Raw genomic sequence first — 26,222 nt, 5'->3', positions numbered from 1 at the left:
GATGTTTATCACTTGTATTTCTATTTTTTGTAAACTTCCTTGTCATGAACTTTGGTAGTTGTCTGGTTTTCTTTTGGAGTTTTTAAAGCAAAACAATATATTAAGACAGGACAACAACAACTATTACTGTTATTAATATTATTATTTTGAGACAGAGTCTCCCTCTATTGTCCAGGCTGGAGTGCAGGGGCGTGATCTCGGCTCACTGCAACGTCTGCCTCCCGGGTTCAAGCAATTTTCCTGCATCAGCCTCCTGAGTAGCTGGGATTACAGGCGCCCACTACCATGCCCAGGTAATTCTTGTATTTTTAGTAGAGACAGGGTTTCACTATATTGACCAGGTCTTGAACTCCTGACCTCGTGATCCACCCACCTTGGTCTCCCAAAGTGATGGGATTACAGGGGTGAGCCATCACGCCTGGCCAACTTTGTTTTCATAGAACTTACTATAGACTTCCCACTGGTATATAGGAATAATATACTAATAAACATACAAATGTATTTATATGTTGCTGTAGAGTCTAGTACAGTGGTTTTTTCCACAGTCTGGCTAAAGAAACTCATTTATTAAAGAAAATGAGTCTTTTGAGGGTAGGTCGATTTCAGTGATTATAGAGTTAACCTGGGTCAATAAATCTAGCTTATTTCTATGGAAATTTTATAGTATAGTACTTTCATCTTCCATTTATGCAGCAAAACAGTTTTGTGATTTGCATTATACTTTATGATGCAAAATTTCCTCTTCATTTACACAGAAATGTGAGTCAACTTAAAGAAAAACAATAAACAATAATATAAATGGTTATGAAGATTTGGGGGGGAAGTGGAACTCGGATGATTAAATAGGACACACTGACATAAAAAAAAGTACACCCTAGATTTGAGATATGAGGATCTAAGTCTCTTGCCAGTCTTGCAACTTTGAGCTACAGTTCCTGCCTACCTCACAGAGCTTTTATGGAAAGTGCTATACAATGTAAATTACTATTATTATGAAATGACTATTTGTTTAGGGTGTTATGTGTATCACAGAGGCTGGGAGGCCTGGAGCTGCATTTCCCAGAGTCTCCTCCCAGCACAGTTCCGATAAGGTTTAGTTGTGCTGGTGAGGTGCACTCAAGCATTTGGAAGACGCAAGGAGCATGTCATTCTTCCTGTGACAGGGGCAGCTGACACAAGGGGTTTGACAAATATAAACTTTTTTTTTTTTTGAGACAGAGTCTCGCTCTGTTGCACAGGCTGGAGTGCGGTGGTGTGATCTTGGCTCACTGCAACCGCTCCTCCTGGGTTCAAGCAATTCTCTTGCCTCAGCCTCCCGAGTAGCTGGGATTATAGGCACACGCTGCCATGCCTGGCTAGTTTTTTAGTAGAGACAGGGTTTCACCGTGTTGCCCAGGCTGGTCGCGAACTCCTGAGCTCAGGCAATCTGCCCACCTTGGCTTGTGAAAGTGCTAGGATTACAGGCATGAGCCACCGAGCCTAACCAACCAGTATAAACTTTGGTAGTGAGGCTAGACCCCAAAGACCATCCCTGGCTGTCCCCAGCTTCTGAGCTGCAAGGAGAGCAGTTGTGACATGGACAGTGATTGATTACCTGTCATTTATTGCAATTTCTGATCTCTGGGTACAGCAGCTTCCTGACATTGGCTCCACAGCTGATGTGGAATAACCTGAAATTAGTAGTGCTACCTTCTCAACTTTTGCCTATTCACTCCTTCCAAATACTTTGTATACATCTGATTCCCTATATTGAATATCTTCCTGTTGGTGATGCCTTGAGTAGTTTTTCTTTTTTCCTGTCTGAACTCTCATTTAAATATTATTTGTTTCATTGAATTTACAAAATACTGACATTTTTTCTGCGTCCATTGGCTCATTCTTGTAATCCTAGCACTTTGGGCGGCCAAAGTGTGAAGATTGCTTGAGGCCAGGAGTTTGAGACTAGTCTGAGCAATAAAGCAAGACCCAATTTCTACCAAAAAAAATAAAATAAAATAAAAATAAATAAATAAATTGCCAGGCATGGTGGCACACACCTGTACTCCTAGCTACTTGGCAGGCTGAGGCAGGAGGATTGTTTGAGCCCAGGAGTTTGAGATGACAGTGAGCTTCAGTGTACTCCAGTCAGGGCAACAGAGTGAGACCATGTCTCTAAAAGCAAAACAAAACAAAATGAACAACTGACATTTTAATAATAATACGATAATAATGTTCGTTGAATGTTTACTAACTATTAGTTATTGCGCTAAGCATTTTATATGCATAATCTCATTTGGTTCTCATAAGAACCCTATGAAGTCATTTCTTTTACTCTATTTTGCAGAAGAATAAACTGAGGTAGAGGGTTTTGCAACCAATCCAAGTGTCAGAGCTGGCAAGCCGCAGATCCAGGATTTCACCTCTGGTGGTCTAATTCCAGAGACTGCTTGATTACTCTACACTCTACTGTCCTCCCTGTACAATAAAGTTCACTTCAGGTCTATGATAGAGTCTTCTTTAGGTCTAAACCAGAAGTGTCTCAGATATCAGAAGTTTTGATTTTTAGGAGGGTGACACAGCACATGCACTGTATACTGTTTACAGGTGTCATAAGTGGGATCTGTGCCAGCAGCTTGTCATGAAACAAAGACTTCTGCAACAAAATGAGTGTTCATATTAAATAAGATAAAGACCCTAAATAGCCAAAGGAAAGTTCCATTGCTACCAAAATAGTTTAGGTGCCCAGCTTATGAAAAACACTTTTGGTTTTCAGAGTTTTGTGGATGAGGAATTGCGGACCTGTCATTTTTGTGAAGTGTAAACAAACAGAAAAGCAAAGCTGAGCATATACCTATGCATATATATATTCTCATCTATTGTCTCATTTTCATTGATTCTTTAGCCTGGCTACTTGTGACCACCACTTCTTTCCCTTTTTTAGCCAAAGTATGTGGGCAAGGACTTATTTCATATCGAAGTCAAATGCAATTTCAAGTATATTTACTTTACAGACTCCAAGAGATGGAAGTCATTATGTTGTTTCACAAAGTGTTGACCCCCTCAAAGAAAAGACTTAGACAAAAGTAGCAATTTAGTGGAAAAAAAATGCCCTTGAATACCCTAGGATCTGCTACACTTCACTCCATTCTTCTATAACTTGACATTTTTATACATCACTTCTGTTAATTTTGATTAAATTATTTACTAAAGTTTTAGCTAAACCATGCTAAAGGCCTTAGCATTGTATTTTTAATCAATGCATTCCAGTTGTCTGCAGGTGTGTAACAAACCACCCTAAGCTCAGAAGCCTCACACGGCAATTTATTATGACATTCATGGTTCCACGGGGTTGACTGGGCTCACCTGAGACATCCTCACTTGGGATTTCTTATGGGGTCACACAGCTGGGGCTTGAGGTATCTGAAGACTTAATTGTGCTGGACATTCAGGATGCCCAACAGCAGTGAATGCTGGTTGTTGGCTGAGGACTCAGCTGAGGTTGTCATCCAGACCAGCTACATGTGGCTTCTCCATGTGACTTGGGCTTCTTTCAGTATGGCACCTGAGTTGCTGGAGTGAGTGCACTAAGTGTTTCAGAGGCCCAGGTGGAAGCCACAAAACTTAGGATCTAGCCTTAGAAATCACTCAGCATCGCTTCCCCCACAATCTTGTGAAAAATGAGTCACAGAGCTGGCCCAGATTCAAGAGGAGGGTGATGTAAAAGGGGCTGAATATTGGAAGGCACAGTTCACTGGGAGGCCATTCGTGAAAACTGTTGCCACACAATTTATAAAGACTTATGAGCACAAGGGTTTAAAGGTTAATTCAAAGGTCATATACACAGAGGCAAGAGTTTTATCCCTCTAAAACAGAGACAAAAATGCCATCAACTTCTACTTCATTTTTAAAGTATCTTATAATACTTTTTAGTACAACTCTGCTTGATTAGACTTAACAAAAAATAAATAAATGGCATGACGTCTAAGAGATGGCCAAATGGATGGTTGTAGAATGGTAACTGTAAGTTGAGCAGGCAGAAGAAATCCTTTAAAGCTGTAAAAACATATGGAGACACTTTTTAAACGATACAACATCATTACAGATTTCTGGCAAACCATGATGACTATTTTGGTATGTAATGAGGAACAGGGTGTCTTGTGAGCAAAAGAGCAGAGGAGAGCACGAGAGGCAGCTTTTGTAGTTGAAAAGCAGTCAGTCCTTTTTTTTTTTTTTTTTTTTTTTTGAGTCACAGACCCCTCTGAGCATATGAAAAAGTTAGGAACTTTCTGCCTAGAAAACATACATGTTTGCATATTTTTGTTCTTTCCTTCTTTCAGTCATTCTTTCCTCCCTCCTTCCTTCCTTCTTTCCCTCCCTTTTACCTTCCTTCCTTTCATTTTTTCTAGAAATATTTATAGGGAGCTAATTCTGTATTAGATACTGATCTGGACCAAGGAATAGAGAAGGGCAGAAGACAGATAAGCTTCCCAGTCTCCTGGAATGTACATTCTAAAGACAGGAGTCAGAAAGAAACTCAGCCCACCAATAAATAATACAACCTCAGAGTTACAGGTAACAAACTGTGTTATTTACAATGTTAAGGGGTTCACAGTTCTTCACGGGTTCCTCTTTTTCACACTGCAATCAATAACGTCTCTTTTAAACTAAAGGCTTTGGGCCAGGCGCGGTGGCTCACGCCTGTAATCCCAGCACTTTGGGAGGCCGAGGTGAATGAATCACCTGAGGTCAGGAGTTCCAGACCAGCCTAGCCAACATAGTGAAACCCTGTCTCTACTAAAAATACAAAAAATTAGCCAGGCAGGATGGCACACGCCTGTAGTCTCAGCTACTTGGGAGGCTGAAACAGGAGAATCGCTTGAACTCAGGAGGCAGAGGTTGCAATGTGCCCAGATTGTGCCACTGCACTCCAGCCTGGGTGACAGAGCGAGACTCTATTAAAAAAAACAAACAAAACCCCCCCCAAAACCCCAAAAAGCTTTGTGTATGAGCAGTGTGGATGTGGCTATTGGTTACCCATTGTTTTTTCACTTATACACAGATGTTGACTGATCTTTTTTTTTTAACCTTAAAGAATAGTTATATGCAGTGTCATTGGAGCTGACTTTTCTAGTCAATAGAAGAGCATTAGCTTCTCATGAGATTTCAGAAATTACCATGGCTGGTGAGCATGAATATGAGCATTGCAATGCTTTCCACAGCCTTATTTAAAATAAAAAAATATCCCTCCCTTAGGGAACTACCTCTCTTTAAAAAATTAAATGGATCAAATGGCCATGGATTCACATTTCAAAGTCTCAATTTATAGGAGACTCAAAGAACTGACCCTTTCATCCATATTTTGAAGATGACAGTGAAGGATATGGATAATTTGCTTTGGAGAATTTTTTTCCTCCATGTTCTATGTTCGTATGTCCGCACCACAAATTGTACTTCTGGCCTTAGTTATTATGGGAGCCTGTGGGGGATTTAAACCTGTACTTTTACCACTGGCAACATTTTAAATATTGTCATTAGCATAACACATAACTTTTGCAAAAATGAAATGCAAATATCCATCTCTCTTATTCCATGATGATGGATGAGAGGTGGTCCTAACCTTTGGTATTGTGAAATATTTTAAATGGTAACACAAATCATTAGACCACACTTCTTTTTACTTTTTGGTACGTTCCTGCTATACAGCTTTCACCCTCCCTTCAGTTGAAGGGTATTTTAATATCTGGCATGTCATGTTAGAGTAAATATAATCAGAGAGTGAATATAATCTAGCTATAATTGTTTAGAGCAGGGATTGACGAAATACAAGTGAGGTGACACTGTTGACACTTTGACTTGGGGAAAAAAATTGGGGTATTTCTGAATATGTAATAATACCATAGAGTCAGAGTGCTATTATGAAAGTATAAAACTGAGACAGGGGTGCTCATAATGAAGTCCAAAACAGTGTTTTTAAAATTAGCCATATAATTTATGGAAAAAATGTATCCAAAATTTCCAGTTTATTTTGCCAAGTAAGCCTGGGGCCAGGGTTGTTGGGGTTCTCATCCATGATGTTTGCAATCGTGTCCCTTGACTGATGTCTTTTTTTTTTTTTTGAGACAGGGTCTCTCTCTGTCACTCAGGCTGGCGTGCAGGGGTGCGATCTCAGCTCACTGCACTGTAGCCTCTGCCTCCCAGGTTCAAGTGATTCTCCCATCACAGCCTCCTGAGTAGCTGGGACTACAGGGACACATCACCACCCCCAGCTAATTTTTGTATTTTTTGGTAGAGACGGGGTTTCGCCATGTTGTCCAGGCTGGTTTTGAACTCCTGACCTCAAGTGATCCGCCCACCTTGGCCTCCCAAGATTGATGTCTCTTGAGCATCTCTGTGGTTCCAAGGTCTCCTTTAGTGATGGGAGACCACAATCATAGCAATTTCATTCAGTAAGCATTTGCTGAGGACTTTCTATGTGCAAAGCAATCTGCTGGGTCCAGCAGGGGCTACAAAGAGATACGAGTGAGGGCTCTTTCCTGTCAGGAATTGAGAATAGTCCAATCTAGGTGACTGCTAATCTGGGAGTCCTATAACTTTTGGAAAGTATTTGGTTGTTGAAAATAACTAGTCTGCTTTTAGCCCCTCAATTCATATGTTAAATGAGTTATGCCATTTTTGTATCAGGATCATAAAAATAAATACTAGTCTTTACAAACCCGCTTTAAATGAGTGAAAGAAGCCCCAAAGGGAAGTATACATTTGTATTTTCGTAAACAGCGTATACACAGTCATGTGCCATGTCACAACATTTTGATCAACGATGGACTGACTGCACATACAATGGTGGTCCCACAAGGTTATAATGGAGCTGGCCTAGTGATGTCATAGCCATTGTAACATTATAGCCCAATGTGTTACCTTGTCTATGTTGAAATACACAAATTCTTCCCATTGTGTTGCACTTGCCTACAGTATTCAGTATAGTCACATGCTGAACAGGTTTGTAGCCCAGGAGCGATAAGTCACACCTTATGGCCTAGGTGTGTAGGAGGCTTTACTATCTAGGTTTGTGTAAATGTACTCTATGATGTTCACACAATGACGAAATTGCCTAAGGATGAATTTCTCAGACTGTATTGCTGGGTATCCCTGTGGTCAAGTTTACCACACTTGAGAGCTAGAAGGAGCCTTAGAGACCAACTAAAACCTAATCTGAGTCACAGTTCCTAAAGTTTGGGTGCTAGCAAAGGGCCTGTGACCCTGTCTCCTCCTTCCACCCCTCCTGTGAGATACTGGGCACAGCATTCAGTGTCTTCGTGTCAGTTTTCACCAGCTGGAAAAGAGAGAAAAGGCACAGTGCAGGGTTGCCAGGTTCAGTAATTCTAGTTCCTGGAATCAAGGACAGGAAGCCTTTTAGTTACTTGCACACCCTAACTTTTCTAGCTTCGATTGAATCAATCATTTAACTGTCAGCTAATTACGGCTTTGGGAAGTTTACATCATATATCTTTTTATGGCACCCCTTAATGGGAGGCTTTGGAGATTAAAACTCTTGACAATTTCCACGATGTAAAAAAGGAAAGTTGACCTACAGAAAGATGGGACAGTGATGAACATTTGAGAAGCTTGAAGCAGCAATGGGATCTACACAGTAGCCTACTTAAAGTAGTGCTGATGTGAACGCTTAGCCTAAGTTCCTGAAAAATGACAGCAGTGAGACCTGTGTCCGTAGCAATGGCACTTTATTGAGCAGATGATTGCTTTGCACTTACTACCAAGCACTCGCTTGTTCCAGGACAGCCCCATGAAGCAGGTCCTATTATCATTCCACTTAACAGATGAAGAAACTGAGGCATAGAGAAACGTGTCCAAGGGCTGACACCTGGTAAGCAGTTGAGTCAGAAATGAAGAAAAAAAAAAAATGCCAGGCTGGCTGCGCAATCCTGTCGCTCCCTACTCAGCTGACCTCCCTACGTCTCTGCTATCCTCTGACCTGCCGGCTGGGCACGCCAATGTCGCTCGTTTGCGTGCCTCGAAACCCCGCTTTGGCTCCCGGGCTTCCAGCGCCCGCTTCCCGCCGAGTGGCTCCGGGCACCTGCAGTCCTGGGAGCGCGTCCCCGAGGCGGGCGGGAGCGCGCACGGCGGGAGGGCGGGAGCGGCGCGCACGTGCCGCCAGGAAGGGGCCGCGCCAAGATGGCGCGGCCGCGGCCGCTGTGTGACGGTTGGCGGCGGGCCGGTGAGTCGGCCCGGCGACCGCGGAGGCGGGTCCCGGGCGAGCCGCCCTGGGACGGCGGGGGGCTTCTCCATAGCGGCGGCAGGAGTGTTCGCGCCGGGGAACTCCTGGTTTCCCGGGGCCTCGGCTTCGCCGGGATCCTCTTTGGAAGGGAACGGAACAATTGGGGGCGGAGGGCACTGCGGTAGCCGGCCGGGCCGCCTGCGCTGGACCTGGCTCGGCCGCCGGGCCTTCCCGCTCTGCCCAACTGCCTACGCCTCGCAGTCGGGACGTAACTGAGGGTACATTCCATTCCTCAGCTCCGCGCGAGGGGCTGGCGGCGGCGGCGGGCTCCGCGGGCGTCCTCCCGGGCCGGCTCGGAGTTGGCCCCGGGGAGCCGGACGCCGCCAATTCCCGGCCCCGGGGAGGGAGGGCGCGGCTGCGGTTCGCGCTCGGCCCTGGGGGGCGCTCGGCCAGGTGCGGGGGTGCTGGCCGTGTGTCCCCGCCGCCGGAGCGTGGTGGTCCGCGGGGCGATGGGCGGGCTGGGGGCGCCGCGCAGGGTGTGGGGCGGCCCGGGGGTGGAACCCGGCGACGGCCTCCCAGAGCGAGCCGCGGTCCCGGCCAGGCGCGTCTCCCTCGCAAGTTTCAGTCGCGTCTCCCGAGCCCCAGTGGGCAGGACCCGAGCAAACTTCGTGCCTTTAAATGACTGCCTTGATGCCGCGGAACTTTGTTCGGACCAGGCGAGGGGAGGATGGGGCGAATGAGGGGTTTGCAAGTCTTGAAAATCCGTGCGCCTTTGCAAAGTTTGCAAAATAGTTTGGCGCTCACAACCGTAGGCTGGTGCGGCATTTGTACTGCGTGAGAACGGTTCCTCGCAGGTGTTTCACTGCCAGAAAATGCGGGAAGCGTATGAATCCATGGGTGCACGTTTCTGTAATTTGAAAATGTTGTTTTTCCCCACCCCCCACCCTTATCCCTTTCTTTCCTGACATTTAATCCGCAGATAGATGCTTTTTGGACAGTAGACTTCAGCATGCTTCCTTTGGACTGGGGGGAAGGCTTGTTGAACTGGGGCCATACCTAGTCATTGGAAATAATGCAAGACGAATGGAAAAAAAAAGTGAGGACGCCGTCTTAAGTATGTTGCTTGTTGGAAGAAAATGGTTTCAATCCTATATTAATCCTTTTAAAAAAATAATTACATCTTTGGGATATTTAATATTTCAGAGCTTAGGAAAGTTACACAGAACTTTAGAGATCACCCTGGCCAACTCCCTCCCATATTGAGTCTCTGGGAAGTTCCTTCAGGGGGAAGTCAGTGTTCTTTTTTCTTTCCTGAAGTCATCTTAATAGGAATAAATTAGCCAACAGCAAGTGAACGGTGGTTTATTTGCTTTTATTTCTGGTTCAGTCATACCCTAAAATTAACAAAAATATTTCGTGGCTTGTCATTCTTTTATAACAACATTTGTAAACATAGTGTAGTTCATTACTTAAAATGGATGTTGATGCCATGTTGTATTCTACATAGGCAATTACAATATGTCCAAACAGAAAAAAAAATTACACTAATGAAAGTATAAGTTAACTTGAAAGAAGAAAGCTAATTTTGGGCAAGTACCAAGACCTATTAACAGAAAGTTCCTTGCTTGATTTTTATATATAATATATATTATAAGAATATATAATATAGATATTATTAAATAAAATACACAATAGTTTGTTGCAAAGCACTCAAAGAAACCATCGTTTGCCAATAAAGAATTGGGCCCTGAGCCTCAGTTTTGGTGCCACTTAAGTTTTAGCTATGCACCAGAACTTTCTGTTGTATTTGTCTGTTAAGACTAAGTCCATTAACCAGGTGTTAATATTTTTTGACATGCAAATAGCCCCATTGGGGACGACTTGGTTAAACAAGCCAGTAAGTAAGAAGTGTCAGATTGGCACGTCTGTTAGTTTTGTTTAATCATCTCTAGCAGATAGGGGAACCAAAGGGAACACCCAGCCCAGCAAGATCCAGCCTGAGTCCCCCAATGCAAGCAAGCGTGCCTTGGGCCACGTCGCCACGTGTGCCGCAACGTCTGTGGTCAAGTTCTTGGTTACATTGGGTAGCTATCTAGATGGGTGAAACAGAGCCAATGAGTCAAGCTAGTGCAAATTAAAAACAAACAAAATAATCTGATTGGAAAGTGGGGAGGAATGTTAATGTAGAATAGGAAAGCTTGGGAATGCTACTAGGTAGAGAGAACGATGACAAGTATTGCAATTCGGGTGATGTTCACAAATGCACTGGAACCGATTTTTTTTTTTTTAACCACTCTTTCTTGAAACCAGGTGCAATGCAGACCTCAATTAGCCAGAAAGGTATAGTTTGTGTCCTTTCAATGTGATTTCGGAAAGCAGTAGACGGCGGGGTGAAGTGGCTCATGCCGGTAAGCAGCACTGGAGGATCCGAGGCGGGTGGATCATTTGAGGGTTCCAGGATTCAAGACCAACCTGGCCAATATGCTTAAAAAGAACCCCGTTCTACCTAAAAAAATACAAAAATTGCTGGGGCGGTAGTGGTGCATGACTGTAATTCCAGCTACCCGGGGCTGAGACAGGAGAATCATTTGAGCCTGGGAGGCAGATGCTGCAGTGAGCGGAGATCGCGCCACTGCACTCCAGCCTGGGCGACAGAGTGAGACTCTGTCTCAAAAAAAAAAAAAAAAAAAAAAAAAAAAGCATAGTTCATTGTCAGATATGATTTCATTATATTGAGAGACTCATTTTTCCCCTGAAAAGATGATGCCTGTATTTACAGTGGAAGTCACTATAAGAATAATATTTGGAAAGAAATCCAACTTGTAGCCCACGTCCATGTAGTACATGAGATTTAAGCATGGAAATTGGAGCCACAGAGACTTGGATTCTCAGCTGGTCTATGCCAGTTTCAGGTTGTATCACCTCATGCAAATGACTCAATTTTTAAAAAGCTCATTTCTTTGTAAAATTGGGGAGGATCGTAAATTCAAACATGTTTAGTCAACCATTATTTTTTGAGTGCCTTCTGTGTACCCCAGGACTTTGTGTTAGGTACTTCGTTTTCAGCACGTGGGATGAGTCCTTTGATGTGAAGTACAGGGAGCTATAAAACCCATACCTAGGGAACCTGACTTGGTTTTGAGGGAGTCAGGGCAAGTTCCCTGAGGAAGCGACTTGTAAGACCTGAAGATGAGGAGGAGATAGCTGGCTGAAAAAAAGAGGCAGGTGTGTGGGAAGCTTTGAGGGTGGTGGAAGAACTTGCTCACAGTCTCTGAAGAGATTGGGAAGGTTAAATAAGATGCTTCTGTATGAGTTCCCTCCATAGCACATGAGCAGTCGCTGTTGGTTATGTAGAGAAGGCTCTCGGCACTGTTCTTGGATCATCTGAATGAAGCAGCTCAGCTTTGTTCCATAGCCATTAGAGAAGGGGAGTCATTCTACTTCTGTGTCCATACCAGACCTGCAAGTGACTCTTGACACACTTTGATGTCCACTTTTGTAACTCTACATTGGATTACTTGTTAGTTTCGATAGCTGTAAGACTGGGATTAAATGTTAAATGAAATATTCTTTGATTTACTTACAGGTATGCTTTGTAATATCAGGATAGTCTTGGTTTCATTTTGATTCTATTTTCTCTTTGAAGAGCTTGGACCACCTCTCACAAAACTGTAGTAGCAATCTACCCTAAAATACAAATCTTCAGTAAGTGGCAGGTAATTTTCATTTGCCTACAGAAAGATCAAGAGTTACTCTGGAGTTTCATATGTTGGTTTTAAGTGTTCTTAGCTCTAAAGAGATTATTTAGTTATTCTGTGATAGAGGTACACATTGCACCTGGGTCTTGCTGACATGAGTGTAGAAAAACTTACAATATTATCTTGGAATTTTCCTTTCATTGAGTCAGCCAGTGAATTAAAAATTTAAATTAACATTTTAAATGAACTAAATGAAAGAATATTATTTTTGATCTTCTTAATGTATTAGTTTTGCTGTTAGTAATGTTATGTAGATCAGTGATGGCAAATTATTATTATTATTATTTTTTCCTTTTCCTGAGACAGGGTTTCGCCCTGTCACCCAGGTTGGCCTGCGGTAGAGCAGTCTCAGCTCACTGCAGCCTTCGCTTTCCAGGCTCAAGCAATTCTCCCACCTCAGCCTCCCAAGTAACTGGGACTACAGGCATGTGCCACCATGAATAGATGTGCAGGCTAAAATTTATAAAAGTTAGGTATATATGTATGAGCCAAATGCTTTTTGTGTATTTTCCTGTTGCCCATATTAAAAATTAATGAATTGGCTTATAATAACTTTATTGACAATAGTGCTTAAAAATTAATTTTGGCCAGGTGTGATAGCTCACTCCTATAATCCCAGCACTTTGGAGGCCCAGGTGGGTGGATCACATGAGGCCAGGAGTTTGAGGCCAGCCTGGCCAACTTGGTGAAACCCCATGTCTACCAGAAATGCAAAAATTAGTGGGGCATGGTGGTATACGCCTGTGGTCCCAGTTACTCCAGAGGCTGAGGCACAAGAATCACTTGAACTCGGGAAGTGGAGGTTGCACTGAGCTGAGATCGTGCCACTGCACTCCAGCCTGGCAACAGAGCAAACTCTGTGTCAAAAAAAAAAAAAAAAAAAATTTCAAAATCTATTTGTCTTCACCTCTTCTATGTTCGTTTTAATTTTTTAGCTTTATTTTAATTGATTTCTTAAAATAAGTTTTCTGTTTTTTCATTTTTTAGCTTGGGATTACATATTCTTGTACTATTCCTTTAGTGTTTACTTAAATTTCAGTATATATTCTTGATTTATCAAAGTGTAATGTTGAGACTTTTACCCTTTTTCTAGATAATGCAATAAATAATGCAAGACCTTTAAAAACATTTACATTCAATTTCCTTTCTTATTTCATTATTGCCTTGTTTTAAGATGCATGTGTATTTTAAACCCCACAGATGTATTTCTGTTGTTTTATGCTGTTATTATTTAATTAGACTTACTGCATTTCATTTTCCTCATATTTTCTTACATTACCTGACCTTCCATCTGGAATAATTATCTTTCTGCCAAAGATACCATTTAGTATTTCTTCAGAGTGGATCTAGTATTGACAAGTTTTCTAACTTGTTTGTTTGAGAGTATCTTTATTTCACCTACATTCTTGAAAGATATATTTTGCTGGATGTAGAATTGTAGATAAGTTTTCTGGAGAGATCCTTTAATATTTTGGCTTGTTTCTATTCAGAAGTCAGCTGCAGTTTATTCCTTCTTTGTTGGTCATTTGTTTCTTTCTCAGGCTGTTTTTATGGTTTTCATTTTGTCTTTGGCTTTTAGATGATTGTCTGTCTCTTTCTGTTTCTATTTTCCTCCTTCTCTTCCTCTTGCACCATTTCTTGTTTGGGGTATATAGGGCATTTTCATACTGTGACTTGATGTCTTTAGTTAGTTTTGACAAGTTCTCTGCCACTCTCTTCAGATACTGCTTTTCCCTATTCTCTTGCTTAATCTTTCTGGGAGCTCAGTTACACAACGTTAGATTTTCTCCCTGAATCCTCTGTGTATTTTGCCTCTCTGGTGTTTTTTTCATCTTTTTGTATCTTTTTTGTTCTGAATATTTTCTTCACGCTACCTTCCAGAACTAAGTTAGTCTTCATTTCTAATCTGTTCTTCCCTGGGTTTTAAATTTTCGTTATTAGATTTTTCATTTTTATTTAGACTTTCAATTTAGTTATTTTTCAGATATGCTTTGCCACTTTTCTAGTTTCTAGTTCCCTATCAAAAGTTTTAGATTTTGCATATATTTCTTTGGATGCAGTAAGCATAGTGACTATACCCCAGAGTGCTATAACATTTTTATGGTCTGTTTTATTTCTCAAGGAGTTTCATCTCCTTGTATGCCTGCTTATCTTTGATTTTGTGCTGGTCATTGTGTTTGAAAAAGTGTTTATAGCAGTCATTATAGGTTAGGCAAGGATTTTTTTCATTGCTTTTGCCAGACACTTGGGATCACTTTTATTTAAATAAAAAGTCGAGAGTCTATGCAAGAATTGGTTTAGTTTACTTCTACGTTTTTCTTTCTCATGGGATTCAGTTTTTTGCTTATTCTGAAGCAGAGATGGCTCCCTTGGTGGATCTTGTACTCTGGCATTTTGTCTTCCTAGCCTTCAAGGGTGCCAAAGTGCGGTTTAGACTCTTAGGCACCTCTTTGATTAGGCAAACATTTACCTGAAGAATCCCCAAGGTGCCTTGCTTTCTAGTTCAGATTTCTGTCTTTTCTTTGGATGGTGGCTGGTAATTTCTCACTGTCTTGTTATCTTCCTCCTTTTATTAAATAAGGAATACAAATATAATGTACACTAATTTTAAATGTATACTCTGAAGAATTTTTATAAATGTAATTGACTGTGTAATCACTCACATAACATACAGTAGTCCTCCTTATCTGCAGTTTCACTTTCCTTGGTTTCAGTTACTGCAATATAGTATGAGAAGATATTTTGAGAAACAGAGAGACTACCTTTTATTACAGCATATTATTATTTTATTTTATTTTATTTTATTTTATTTTATTTTTTTTGAGATGGAGTTTCACTTTTGTTGCCCAGGCTGGAGTGCAATGGCACAATCTCGGCTCACTGCAACCTCCGCCTCCCAGGTTCAAGCAATTCTCCTGCCTCAGCCTCCCTAGTAGCTGGGATTATAGGCATGTGCCACCATGCCCAGCTAATTTTGTATTTTTTTTAGTAGAGATGGGGTTTCTCCATGTTGATCAGGCTGGTCTCAAACTCCTGACCTCAGGTGATCCACCCGCCTCGGCCTCCCAAAGGGCTGGGATTATAGGCGTGAGCCACCGCACCCGGCTACAGCATATTATTATAATTATTTTATTAGTTATTATTTATCTCTTAGGTAGAAGGGTCTGATTGTGAAGCAGTACACTACTTTTTAAAGCAGAATTTTAGAATACGTTTTCAAAGTAGTGCTAAGATTCTGTTGCTCTGATTGCTGAAGATAAATTTCTGGGATTTTTTTAGACATTGTTTTTTTGAGATACTGAGTTATATGCCTTATCAATTTATATCACGTTTTGATCCAGTGTTTTATTATCAGTTTGAATTCTGAGCTCATTCACCAGACTTGCTTGGGAAACATTTTATCTGACTACTACAAAAAAGTTTTTTCCTCCAAGAGTTGATGATTTGCCCTCAGTGAGGCTTGCGAAAAGAATGCCATCCAGATTCTCCCCTGAAACTGAGGGTTACCTGTGACTATTTCACTGTCAGCAGTCACTTTGACATTCTTTTAAGTGATAGTTGGATCTGCTCCATTAAAAAATACATATAACCAACATTTTATACCAGCTTGTTTTAGCTGGTTTACTGTAATGATTTAGGTTGATATTACTTATACCGCTAAGGAAATTAGAATCTAAGTTACCCATTGAATTAAAATTAGTTTTAAGATAATAAATCATACAGTGCTAGAAAGAGAACTTAAAAATTGTGTTTCAGTTTTCTTATTTTATGAGACCAAAAATGGATCAGTACGAGCATGTGTGAACCAATTAAGATATTTAGTTTACCAACACACTCTTTTATGCATAATTCCACAGCAACTCTGAGTGGTAGGTAGGCTGAAAATTTTAACTCTCATTTTACACACAAAGAAACTGAGGGTCAGGGAAGTGAAGTGTCTTGGTCTGAATTCCTAGAGCTGGTTAATGGCAGAGTTGTAACACATTTACATTGAGGACTTCCTATGTGGTGAGTGATTTCCCTGCAAGGCTTATAGTCCACCATTGTATTGCTGAATTCCAGTTTTATTGACATCCTACAGGAATTTTCCTCTCTTCACCTGTGTGTATTTACACCTCTTGGTCCATGAGTTTTCCCATTTTAACTAAGCACAGGGCCTTTGAATGAGCTATAGCCTTGGCTGTCACTCTGGTTGCCCTTAGCACTTTTATTCTGAATATATTCTGTTAGTTACACATGGCTGGAACCAAGCTTGTCTTGATTGTTTTATCCCAAGGCCCTTGAGCAGTTTTTGCATGTTGCGGAGCTGAATTAATATCTATTAAATGAATAGATGAATACATTCTTATATTTAGAATCCAATTAGATACAGATTTTGAAGATAGGGCCTGGAGTTTTACTGTTTTCTTTATAATTCTTCATGGTGTCTGCTATAGTGCTTATTGTTATGGTTGGCAGTCTGGAATTTTTAACTGACTTTTAAAATGATGTCGGACTCCGGAAAACCAGATATATTGTATCCCTCATTTTGACTTTTATCTGTAGAGCACAGGCATTATGTGCAGTTCTGATATGATGTATCAAGTACATTAGACACATATACCATGTAAACAAATTATAGGTCATTTTTGAAAGGCCCTGACTCTGATGGAAGTAGGGAAGACTTTGAATGGACATTTGTTTTCCTAAATACCTGGAAGTTGTCATGTTGACCAGTATAAACCTACTAGAATTTGATAAGTCTGTCTGGAAACCTACCTGTGGAAGGGGAAATTTGACCTCATTCTTATCTCATGACTCATTAACATACAAGTGTAAAGAAACTGATGAAACCAAATGATTGCTCATTTTGCTCTTAGGCCCATCTCATTCTTTGATCTTATTAGCAGGAAGTACTTTGTTGATTTAGTGAGTAGGATAAACAAACCTCCTTTCTCTCCAGCAATGACAGAAGATTTGCTTTACTTTTGTGCAGAGAAAATACTTAAAGCTGTAGAAATGTGAGGTTGTGTTTCACGGGGTTGCAGCAAGAGCATTCTTCAGGGAAAGCATAAGAACTGTGAAAGTACAGTGTTGAGACTTTCTGTCTTAGTGAATAATGACTTTAATGTTAACTGAAGTCATTTCTAATGAGAAGATATGACAGGTTGAGTATCTCTTACCTAAAATGCTTGGGACCAGAAGCAATGTGTAATGGGACACACATTACATGTGTATATCTCTTAACAACATATTGTTAATTTTACATATTTTGGACAGTTATGTAAGTGGTATCTTTACATGTGTGTATATATGTGTGTACAGTATATATAGTATGTCAATACTTGTGATATTTGTTGATGTGCACACCCATATTTCATTCATTTCACCACTTCATAGTACTTGATTGTATAAACATGATATCATTACCTACCCTTTTGTTGATGGAAATTTCGGTTTTCTTGCTATTATGAATAGCATTGCTATAAACATTTTTCAGTATATCTCTTAGCACACATGAAAGACTTTCTGTAGCCACATATCTCTCCTTTGGTTAGTGTTTGCCTGATAAGCCTTTTTTTTTTTTGAGATGGAGTCTTGCTCTGTCGCCCAAGCTGGAGTGCAGTGGCGTGATCTTGGCTCACTGCAGCCTCCACCTCCCAGGCTGAAGCGATTCTCTTGCCTCAGCCCCGCTAGTGGTTGTCATTACAGACGCCCGCCACCACACCCAGCTAATTTTTATATTTTTAGTAGAGACAGAGTTTCACCATGTTGGCCAGGCTGGTCTTGAACTCCTGACCTTGTGATCCACCTGCCTCGGCCTCCCAAAGTGCTGAGATTACAGGCGTGAGCCACCGTGCCCCGCCTGATAAACATTTTTAGTGCTTATTTTGTGCCTTTATGTGTTCTGCTGATTTAGGTGTATTTCTTATGAAATGTGGCTAGGCTTTTAAAATACAGTCTTTTTAACTTGAAAATTTTTAAATTTGGATTTAAAATTACTATCTTTACTGTCTGTATTAATCATCTTTGGTTGTAATAATGCTGTGTAACGACTGCAAACTTTCAGCGCACAACAGATGTTTCTTTCTAGCTCATGGGTCTGCACTCTGTTGAGTTTGGCTGGGTTTGACTGTAAGCTGCAGGTTGGCTTCAGTTACATGTCAGGTATTTATTCATCGTGGACCACCGCTACGTGGGGCATATGTTTCTTGTGCTGCACGTAGGTGCACAAGGGAAGGCAGGTTGCCTAAGTGCTCCTCAAGCCTCCAGTTAGAACCATTCCAGCAAGTCAGAGGCCACACTCTTAGAGTAACTGGAAAATGAGATGAAAGGCCAGTTTTTGCAGAAATATCCCAGTATAATTTGATGTGAAATTGTGGGTTTAAGACATTACTTTTCCCTGTTGGATGGTGTGAAAACAGAAAGTAAGGTTTTCTTCTTTCACTTCTGTATGTTTAGTGCAAAGGTAGCATTTAGGGGAGGAGAGAGGGAGTCTGAACATCTTATCCTGTGTGGTGCTCAACTACCTTGTTGCATATAGAATTGGTAGACTCCTTACTTTGAAAGTAGGTCGGAGGGACCGGGTGTGGTGGCTCATGCCTGTAATCCTAGCACTTTGGGAGGCCGAGGCGGGCGGATCAGGAGGTCAGGAGATTGAGACCATTCTGGCTAACATGGTGAAACGCTGTCTCTACGAAAAATACAGAAAATTAGCCAGGCTTGGTGGCAGGTGCCTGTAGTCCCAGCTAATTGGGAGGCTGAGGCAGGGGAACGGCGTGAACCCGGGAGGTGGAGCTTGCAGTGAGCAGAGATGGCGCCACTGTACTCCAGCCTGGGTGACAGAGCGAGACTCTGTCTCAAAAAAAAAAAAAAAAAAAAAAAAAAAAAAGAAGGTCAGAGGATCTACATTTTAAAGCTATGATTAGTGTAAATAAAGAATCCTGAATGTGTGACTTCAGTTATGTCATTTATAAATGTTTCTAAGAACTACTCCATGACATTAATTCCAAAACATTCATATAACTGTATAGTTTTGTAAACTATAAAATTTGTGTACATTTATTACCTCAGATGGTAAGATTGTAAGTCTAGTGTTTTTAGGTTTTATTATACTGGTGTTTTTGAGGTTGCTATTTTTGGTGCTGAGAAAACTCTTGATGTCTTAAGAGCTGAAATCCTTGAATAAGTATTTCTTTGGCTCCTTTTGGTTATAGGCAGGAGGCAGGGTGCTACATAGCACAAGGTGCTTTAATGTTACCATTTAGGAGTTTTAAATTTAAGATTAAAAAAATTTATATAAACATAAGGAGAAAAGTCCCTGGTCAAAGAGACTAGACTCTACAAGTATAAATTTAAGTGGACTCTAGGGTCATATGTGAACATTTAATCCTGCTTTATTTGTAACACGGTACTGTCTTTCCTTGTCAGTGGTCAGCATGCTCTGGGTCCACATGTCCTACCTCAGAGTTTCCTAGGCAGGAAAACAAATCTAAATAGAGTCAGTTAAGCATCATTAAGAAAGTATATTTCTTGTGAGAAACTTTCAGTTTAGAATACATTTCATGTATTCTAAAACTTAACATGTGGGTTATATGTTTTAGATTTTCCATACAACTTCTCATTTCCTTTGGGATACTTGCATTTTCTGGAAATGGAAATCACTTAAGTGGACAGATAAAGAGGAAAGCATGTGGAATGGGGTCCAGGGTATTAAATGGCAGCACTGTGATTCTATGTCATGCCAATTACAGTGTGCGGGCCATGCTGCGCACATAAGTGCTGATACAATCTGTTTTCATTCTGCAAATGAAATACTTCCTCACGTAAAATGACACAAGTACGGTATATAGATGTGGCAAGCAGTATTTCTTCAAAAAGTATTTCCCTAACTTTGATTCTAAAGCAGAGGTCTCTAGTAGTAGTATACTGTTTTCTTAATTGATTTAGAAAATAACCATTACCTATTGTGATTGGAAGAAGTAGCTTATTTGTTTATGAAGCTACATATGAGGTAGCACAGGTGTACATTTTGTATTGAGTCGGATCTTATCTGTGGAATTTTTGTTAGATTTAGGTAGGCATTTGTGCATCCATGGTTGTTTAAATATAGCATTAATATTTATGCCTATATTGATATTTTAGAAATACAGTAATTAAGAGAAGAAGATTTATAATGTAAATCTTAGCAAAGGGTTAAATTTGTATTAATACTAACACAAGTTGATCTTTTATGTTTTACTCTTAAGTGGAAAGGAACAAGTACAAAATTTTATATGTAGTATCAAGTATATTTTTAAAATACTTAGAAAAAAATGGCTTGAAAGGAAATATGTCCCAAATGATTGCGTAGATGTAGGGGTAAGGATAATGTATTATGAGAGAAGTTTACCTTATTGTTACTCTTTTTTTTTTAAACAATGAACCCATATTTTATAATGAAGAAAATATTCATTACTAGAGAAAGTCTATAGCAATAACTTTGCTGATCCTTATTTGATGTCTTACATTAATCATTTATGTGCAATCAAAATATACTCAGCAGGTATGATGTGGGCTGTATTTACCCTAGATGGATTGCTTTCTACCTATGATTTAGTTGGGAATGGGGAAGAACTGTTTTTAGTGTTGAAGACAAAGGACACCTGTTAGTAAGTTTCTCCATGATGATTACTTAATACATATCGTTTACATTTGAAGTAACTTATTTCAAAAAAGGAAAACATGAATTCAACAGGATGTTCTAGAGGTTGATTAATGATCTTTTATATTTAATAGGTGATCACAGGAGTTCTTTTGGACATAGTAGAACATTTTGAAACAAAATGATTTTCTTTATTTTCTTTAAGAAAACTTTATTTTAAATATTGACCTATAGAAAATACTATTTCTTTCTCTTTGTTTCCTGACTAGGACATGTATTCCTCTGAGAAACCTTGGACAGCAGATTTTGGTTTAATATCTGATTGGGACAACATTCAGCGCCATTTCCAGTCATGAGTAAGTGCGCTGCTTCCTTTCCTTCCAGCCATCTCAGGAGCGTTTGCAGTATTGTGCTTAGAAAAAGAAAAACGGTTACTGAATAAATTGGAATTATGTCACTTATTCAGAGATTGAATAATCTGGTTCCACTCAGCACTCTGCGCTTATGTGTATTAAGACAAGGAGATACTTTCTGATGTTTGATTTATTCTAACAAGTTTCATGTGATGAGGAAATCTGGTCATTAACTCCTTGGCTGATTTAGTTCTGTTATCTAAAATTTTATATTGACTTGCCATTGGAAAATGGTTCTTCAGAAATATGAATAGGGAACATTGCAGTTGACCATAATTAGTAGAGGTTTTATAGTGAACATTGCAGCTGACCATAATTAGTAGAGGTTTTATTGTGTGAAATGTAATCATTGAGTAACATGGGTTACATTGTATTTAAGGGAAAAAACTCTCTAACAATCTATCAATGTCTCTGATAGAACAAAGAACCAAGGCTATCCTGGGCTTAACCACATTTGATAATTTTATCTTCTTAGTTGTAAGGGGATAGTATGTGTAATATTTTCTCTCTATTCCTATATACTTCTGCTTGTGAATAAGAGAACTGGATTTTATTTTTTTGTGTTAACTGTTTCCTTTTAGAGGGTGGGAAAAGAATTGAGATTTTACCCTAACTGGGATTATATGGAGGTTTGAAGTACAGATTTCCTGACTATGGAATCTTTGGGATGGAATGAGCATTTTCTTATTGGAAGATAATATTAGAGTTTAAATGTTTTCACATATTATTTGTATTGATTATATTTACCTTAATATGAAATAGGGCAGCTTTTCTCATCAACAATTCAAATAATTAGGCAGTTGATAAGTGAAAATGAAGCTGCTATTGTAAAATCTTGGAGTGCTTTCTACTAAGAATAATATCGTAAGGAATGGTCTTTGATTTTCGACTTTTCAGTGCTATACTTTTTGGTAGTGTACTTTGAAGAAACAAGGATAGTGGCTAGATGCGTTCAATACAGATTAAGAAAGAGTTTTTTTTTTGTTTGTTTTTGAGAGGGAGTCGCGCTCTGTTGCCCAGGCTGGAGTGCAGTGGTGCCATCTCCGCTCACTGCAAGCTCTGCCTCCCAGATTCATGCCATTCTCCTGCCTCAGCCTTGCAAGTAGCTGGGACTACAGGCGCCGGCCACCACACCCAACAAATATTTTTTTGTATTTTTAGTAGATACGGGGTTTCGCGTGTTAGTCAGGATGCTCTCGATCTCCTGACCTCGTGATCCGCCCACCCCTGCCTCCCATAGTGCTAGGATTACAGGTGTGAGCCACTGCGCCCCGCCAAGAAAGAGCTTTTGTTGTTTCAGCTTCAATCATGACATTTTGTGAGAATGTTTATCTAATGTAAAGTGCTAACTCTATTGAAGATGATAATTAGTTCACAAAAATTAAAATAAATGGCAAGCATTTTAACTTAAAACGGTTACATTTTGGAAAGTAAAATGAATTTCCTTCTACTTTGCAATTTTTGGGTTCTGTTAGGATCAGTGTTGCAGATGCAAGTTTTTTTGAAGACAGGTAGCCTGTGCCTTTCATGTTTGAATCTCGGTGTTTGACAGTGTCTTGTACACTGCTTACCCTACAAAACAAAGATCACAGTCCTGTGAGGATGAAGGCAGAGGGGAGGAGTGGCTTGTCAAGCACCTAATAGTATTTGAACCACATAACATTTTTCATCTTTAAATTACAATGTTTATATTTTATTTGCAAGATTTTTAACTGGTTCTTCTTTATATCCACTAATAATTTTCCATTTCTACTTAAAACAATTGGTTCTGTCATTCTTCTGTCTCTTTGTGGATCTTTTACATGCTTATTTTAAAGTCTTTTTCAGATCATTTGATAATTTAAAAATTTTGTCTTCGGTGAATTTATGTTGTGATTGTTGATGTTTTCATCATGTTTTGTAATTTGCAGGCACATTCCAATGGAAGTTTTTTTTGCTCCTATGTCTCTCTCTCTTTTTGTGATTTTTGTTTTTTTCCTGCTAGTCTAGCAGATTCACAGTTGTCTCTGCCTGGCTTTGGAGTTCCCAGATCAGAATCAGGTCTGTGTTAGTGGGTCAGAGCCCTGGTCTCATGGTGACGTTAGGGACATCACAGATTCAGTCACTCAGTCAGCTGGCATTAGGTCAGCAACTTCCTGTAAGCCGTAGCCTCAACACAGTTAGCAGAAACATTTTCAATCTAGTTTCATAATTAAGGAAGAGTGCCATCCCAGTCTCTGGCTTTAGGCACAGAGCCTGACTCTTGACCCTGATTCCTAGGGAAATCTTTTCTTTACAGTTACCCCACAGGACAAAACTTCCTGCTGCTTTGTCCTACTCTGGGCCCAGAGTCCGGCTGACCTTGTGCCTTCAGTGTGCCTCACACTTTACGCTCCTGTTAGATTTCTGAACTGTGGAGATGTTTGGGGCATAGCTATGCCATTTTAGTGACTTGTGCTTCTCTTTCATCTGTTATTTCTGTGTGTTTGTGTGAAGAAGGGGAAGCTACAGAGAAAGAACAATGCCATTGGGGACTTAACACCTTACTTCACACTTCAGATTCTTTTTAAAAAAAATCATCTTCTAAGTAGTCTGCTAGTTCCTAGAGCCACTGCCTGTCACCCACATAGCACTCCAGCTGGTAGGTGAGCCCTGTGTGCTGCTTCTCCATAGCACTCTGCCTGCCTCGTTCTGGGACCCATGAAGCTGTATTCAAATCATCTGCTTATTTGCTTGTATCTTTCTCTAATCTGTGTGCTCCTGGAGGGGCAAAGATGATTCATTCCTAGAGCCAAACACTGTTCCTGGCACTTAATAGGTGTTCAATAAATATTGCACTACCTTGGGTGTTTGTAAGTAATGTCCTTAGTATGCAGGAGCTATTCTGTGTTTTATTATTATTATTTTTATATTATGTTTTATTATTATTATTTTTTATTATTATTTTTAGGTGAAATTAGAGCTGTTGCCATGAGAAGAGTGTATGTGTAGAGTTTCGCCTGAGACAAAGCATTCCAGGCTGGTGGAGCAGTGTGAGAAAGGTGTGATGTTCTGACTCCACATAGGTGTTGCTAGCGAATTGAACATTCTGGAGTCTAGAGATAGGAAGGGGGATTGTAAAGGTGGAGGAGACGAAATTGGGGTCCAGGTCATTTACGTTCTAGGAAGTTTGGACTTGATCCTATAGGGCTTAAGGAGCTATTAAAGGATTTCAGTTAGAGGAGCAACTTAATGAGTTTTAATTCTGGAAAAAATTACCCTGACAAACATATTTTGTTAGATGTCAGTTAAAAAGATTGGTTACACAGACAGTATTCACCCTTTCTTGCCTTGTTTTTAGTTTTCAGTTCTTTCCAAGTTCCCTTTGAATCAGACTGAGTTACATTTCTTTTTCTTGTCAATTTGATGATTTTCTCCAGCAAAAGAAATTGTTCTTGAGTAGACCACTGTACCAAAGGGTAGGGAGTATTAGAGCGATCTGTCTTGTGCTGCAGTTTCTAGGGGGTTGTAAGTCTTCCAAATGGTCGTGATCAAGTGTGTCAGAGTTCTTGTTTTTGAAAAAAAAAAAATTATGGATGCATGGTACAGGCTAAAAAATAGCAATATATGTCATTGAAGTTTAGATAGAATTTCCAAACTTAGATTTGGGTGGGAATGATGGGTTAACTTTTTCCCCCCAATATTTTTCTGGAGATTAAAATAAAGATTGGATATTTGTGTGTCTGGGTAGGTTTATCTATGCAGTATTTCCCAGCCCTTTCCATGTTATCAAGAGCTAGAACATGGTCGGCCGGGCGCGGTGGCTCAAGCCTGTAATCCCAGCACTTTGGGAGGCCGAGGCGGGCGGATCACAAGGTCAGGAGATCATCCTGGCTAACACGGTGAAACCCCGTCTCTACTAAAAAATACAAAAAACTAGCTGGGCGAGGTGGTGGGCGCCTGTAGTCCCAGCTACTCGGGAGGCTGAGGCAGGAGAATGGCGTGAACCCGGGAGGCGGAGCTTGCAGTGAGCTGAGATCTGGCCAGTGCCCCCCAGCTGGGGTGAAAGAGCGAGACCCCTTCTAAAAAAAAAAAAAAAAAAAAAAGAGCTAGAACATGGTCATAGCTATACATCACGTGGGATAAACTGAAGAAACTGTTTAGGGTGTAGAGGCACCTGGCTCTAATGTCTCAGCCCAGGCAGCCAGGCATGGCTTGCTGCCATGGCACCCTCTTGGCACAGTAGTTGGAATGCCCTATCTAGAATCTTCATGATGTTTTTCAGCTTTTATCTGGTGGATATATAGGCTATCACGTTCTGAGGCTGAATATCTATTTTGTGGAAAATGTACTATATGATGCTATTATGATGTGTATTTCATTGTGGATTGTACTTAGTTACAATCCACAAAAAGCCTTTTGATTTTTAGTACATAAATTTTGTTGTTTCTCTGTATTTACATATTTAACATTTATCATACTTGCCTATTTGGTTTTTCTCGGATGGTACCAAATATTAAATTAAGTTGTTATACTCAGACTGTGACTATGATTTGAAAAGGAGCTCTCAGGATCCATAATATAAAGGGTCACAAGAGAAACTTGTACGCCAGGCACAAAGTAGTGATTATTTTGGTAGAATATGTTAAAAAAAAAAAAAACTAAGTGAAAACACCACAACACAAAAGTAATTAGAGTATTACTTAATTTCCTTTTCCAAAGCTTTAAGTAAAACAAAACCAAAACAAAACAAAACAACACTTAACTAGCTTATTTGCTCTGTTTTAACATTTTTATGTTCTGTATTTTATTTCAGTTTCTTCAGGCAAGTTTTGCTCTGCGACTAATTACGTGATAGGTTTCCTAAGAGTTTTTCTCTTCTGGCTAGGTAATACAGGAGTGAATCTATGACATTGGAGGTGTTTGATTCTGCCCTTTGTTCTGAATAATGAAATGAGTTTTTTGAGGTCATTTTTCGATATGAAATGTTTCTCTTTCACCTGAGGAAGAGTAATGGCAGTGAGTAATTTGTGGGGTGGTGTATTTGTGGTTTTCTAGTAGTGTAGGAGTAAAGATCTTCATTCACTGGAGCAGGGAACTAAGCGTTCATGCTGAAGTGAAGAACAATTTGTTTGAACATTTGTTAGAGCAGATAATATTATAAATTATTGAATAGATTACTAAATCTCTCGGTGGTAGTAGAAGGATCCTTTTGAGTCTTACTAAGTAAAAAAATTGTGCTCCAAGTAGCAGAAAAC

The 26,222-nt window shown here is 40.1% G+C and overlaps 2 protein-coding genes across 2 annotated transcripts in view; one reads left to right on the top strand and one right to left on the bottom strand.

Moving 5' to 3' along the window:
* Nucleotides 1-7,754: 7,754 nt before the first annotated feature.
* Nucleotides 7,755-10,616, bottom strand: USP6NL-AS1 (USP6NL antisense RNA 1). Its single transcript, XM_017886665.1, is given in 6 exon segments — nt 7,755-8,194; nt 8,196-8,489; nt 8,491-8,512; nt 8,514-8,823; nt 8,926-9,074; nt 10,504-10,616. Coding segments are annotated over 6 exon segments (1,125 nt in total). The 3' UTR covers nt 7,755-7,957.
* A 10,247-nt stretch (nt 10,617-20,863) lies between these two features.
* The window catches only part of USP6NL (USP6 N-terminal like), a 145,656-nt gene continuing 140,297 nt past the window's right edge, over nt 20,864-26,222 (top strand). The window contains exon 1 of the mRNA XM_017886704.1: nt 20,864-20,949. Within this exon, the coding sequence (XP_017742193.1) occupies nt 20,946-20,949 (4 nt within the window). The 5' untranslated portion in view covers nt 20,864-20,945. The remainder of the gene's footprint in view (nt 20,950-26,222) is intronic.

This window comes from Rhinopithecus bieti, unplaced genomic scaffold (genome assembly GCF_001698545.2).
Source record: "Rhinopithecus bieti isolate Rb0 unplaced genomic scaffold, ASM169854v2 scaffold_13900, whole genome shotgun sequence".
NCBI classification, from domain to species: domain Eukaryota; kingdom Metazoa; phylum Chordata; class Mammalia; order Primates; family Cercopithecidae; genus Rhinopithecus; species Rhinopithecus bieti.
Note: the sequence above shows the minus strand (reverse complement) of the source record. Positions and strands in the feature narration are given on the sequence as shown.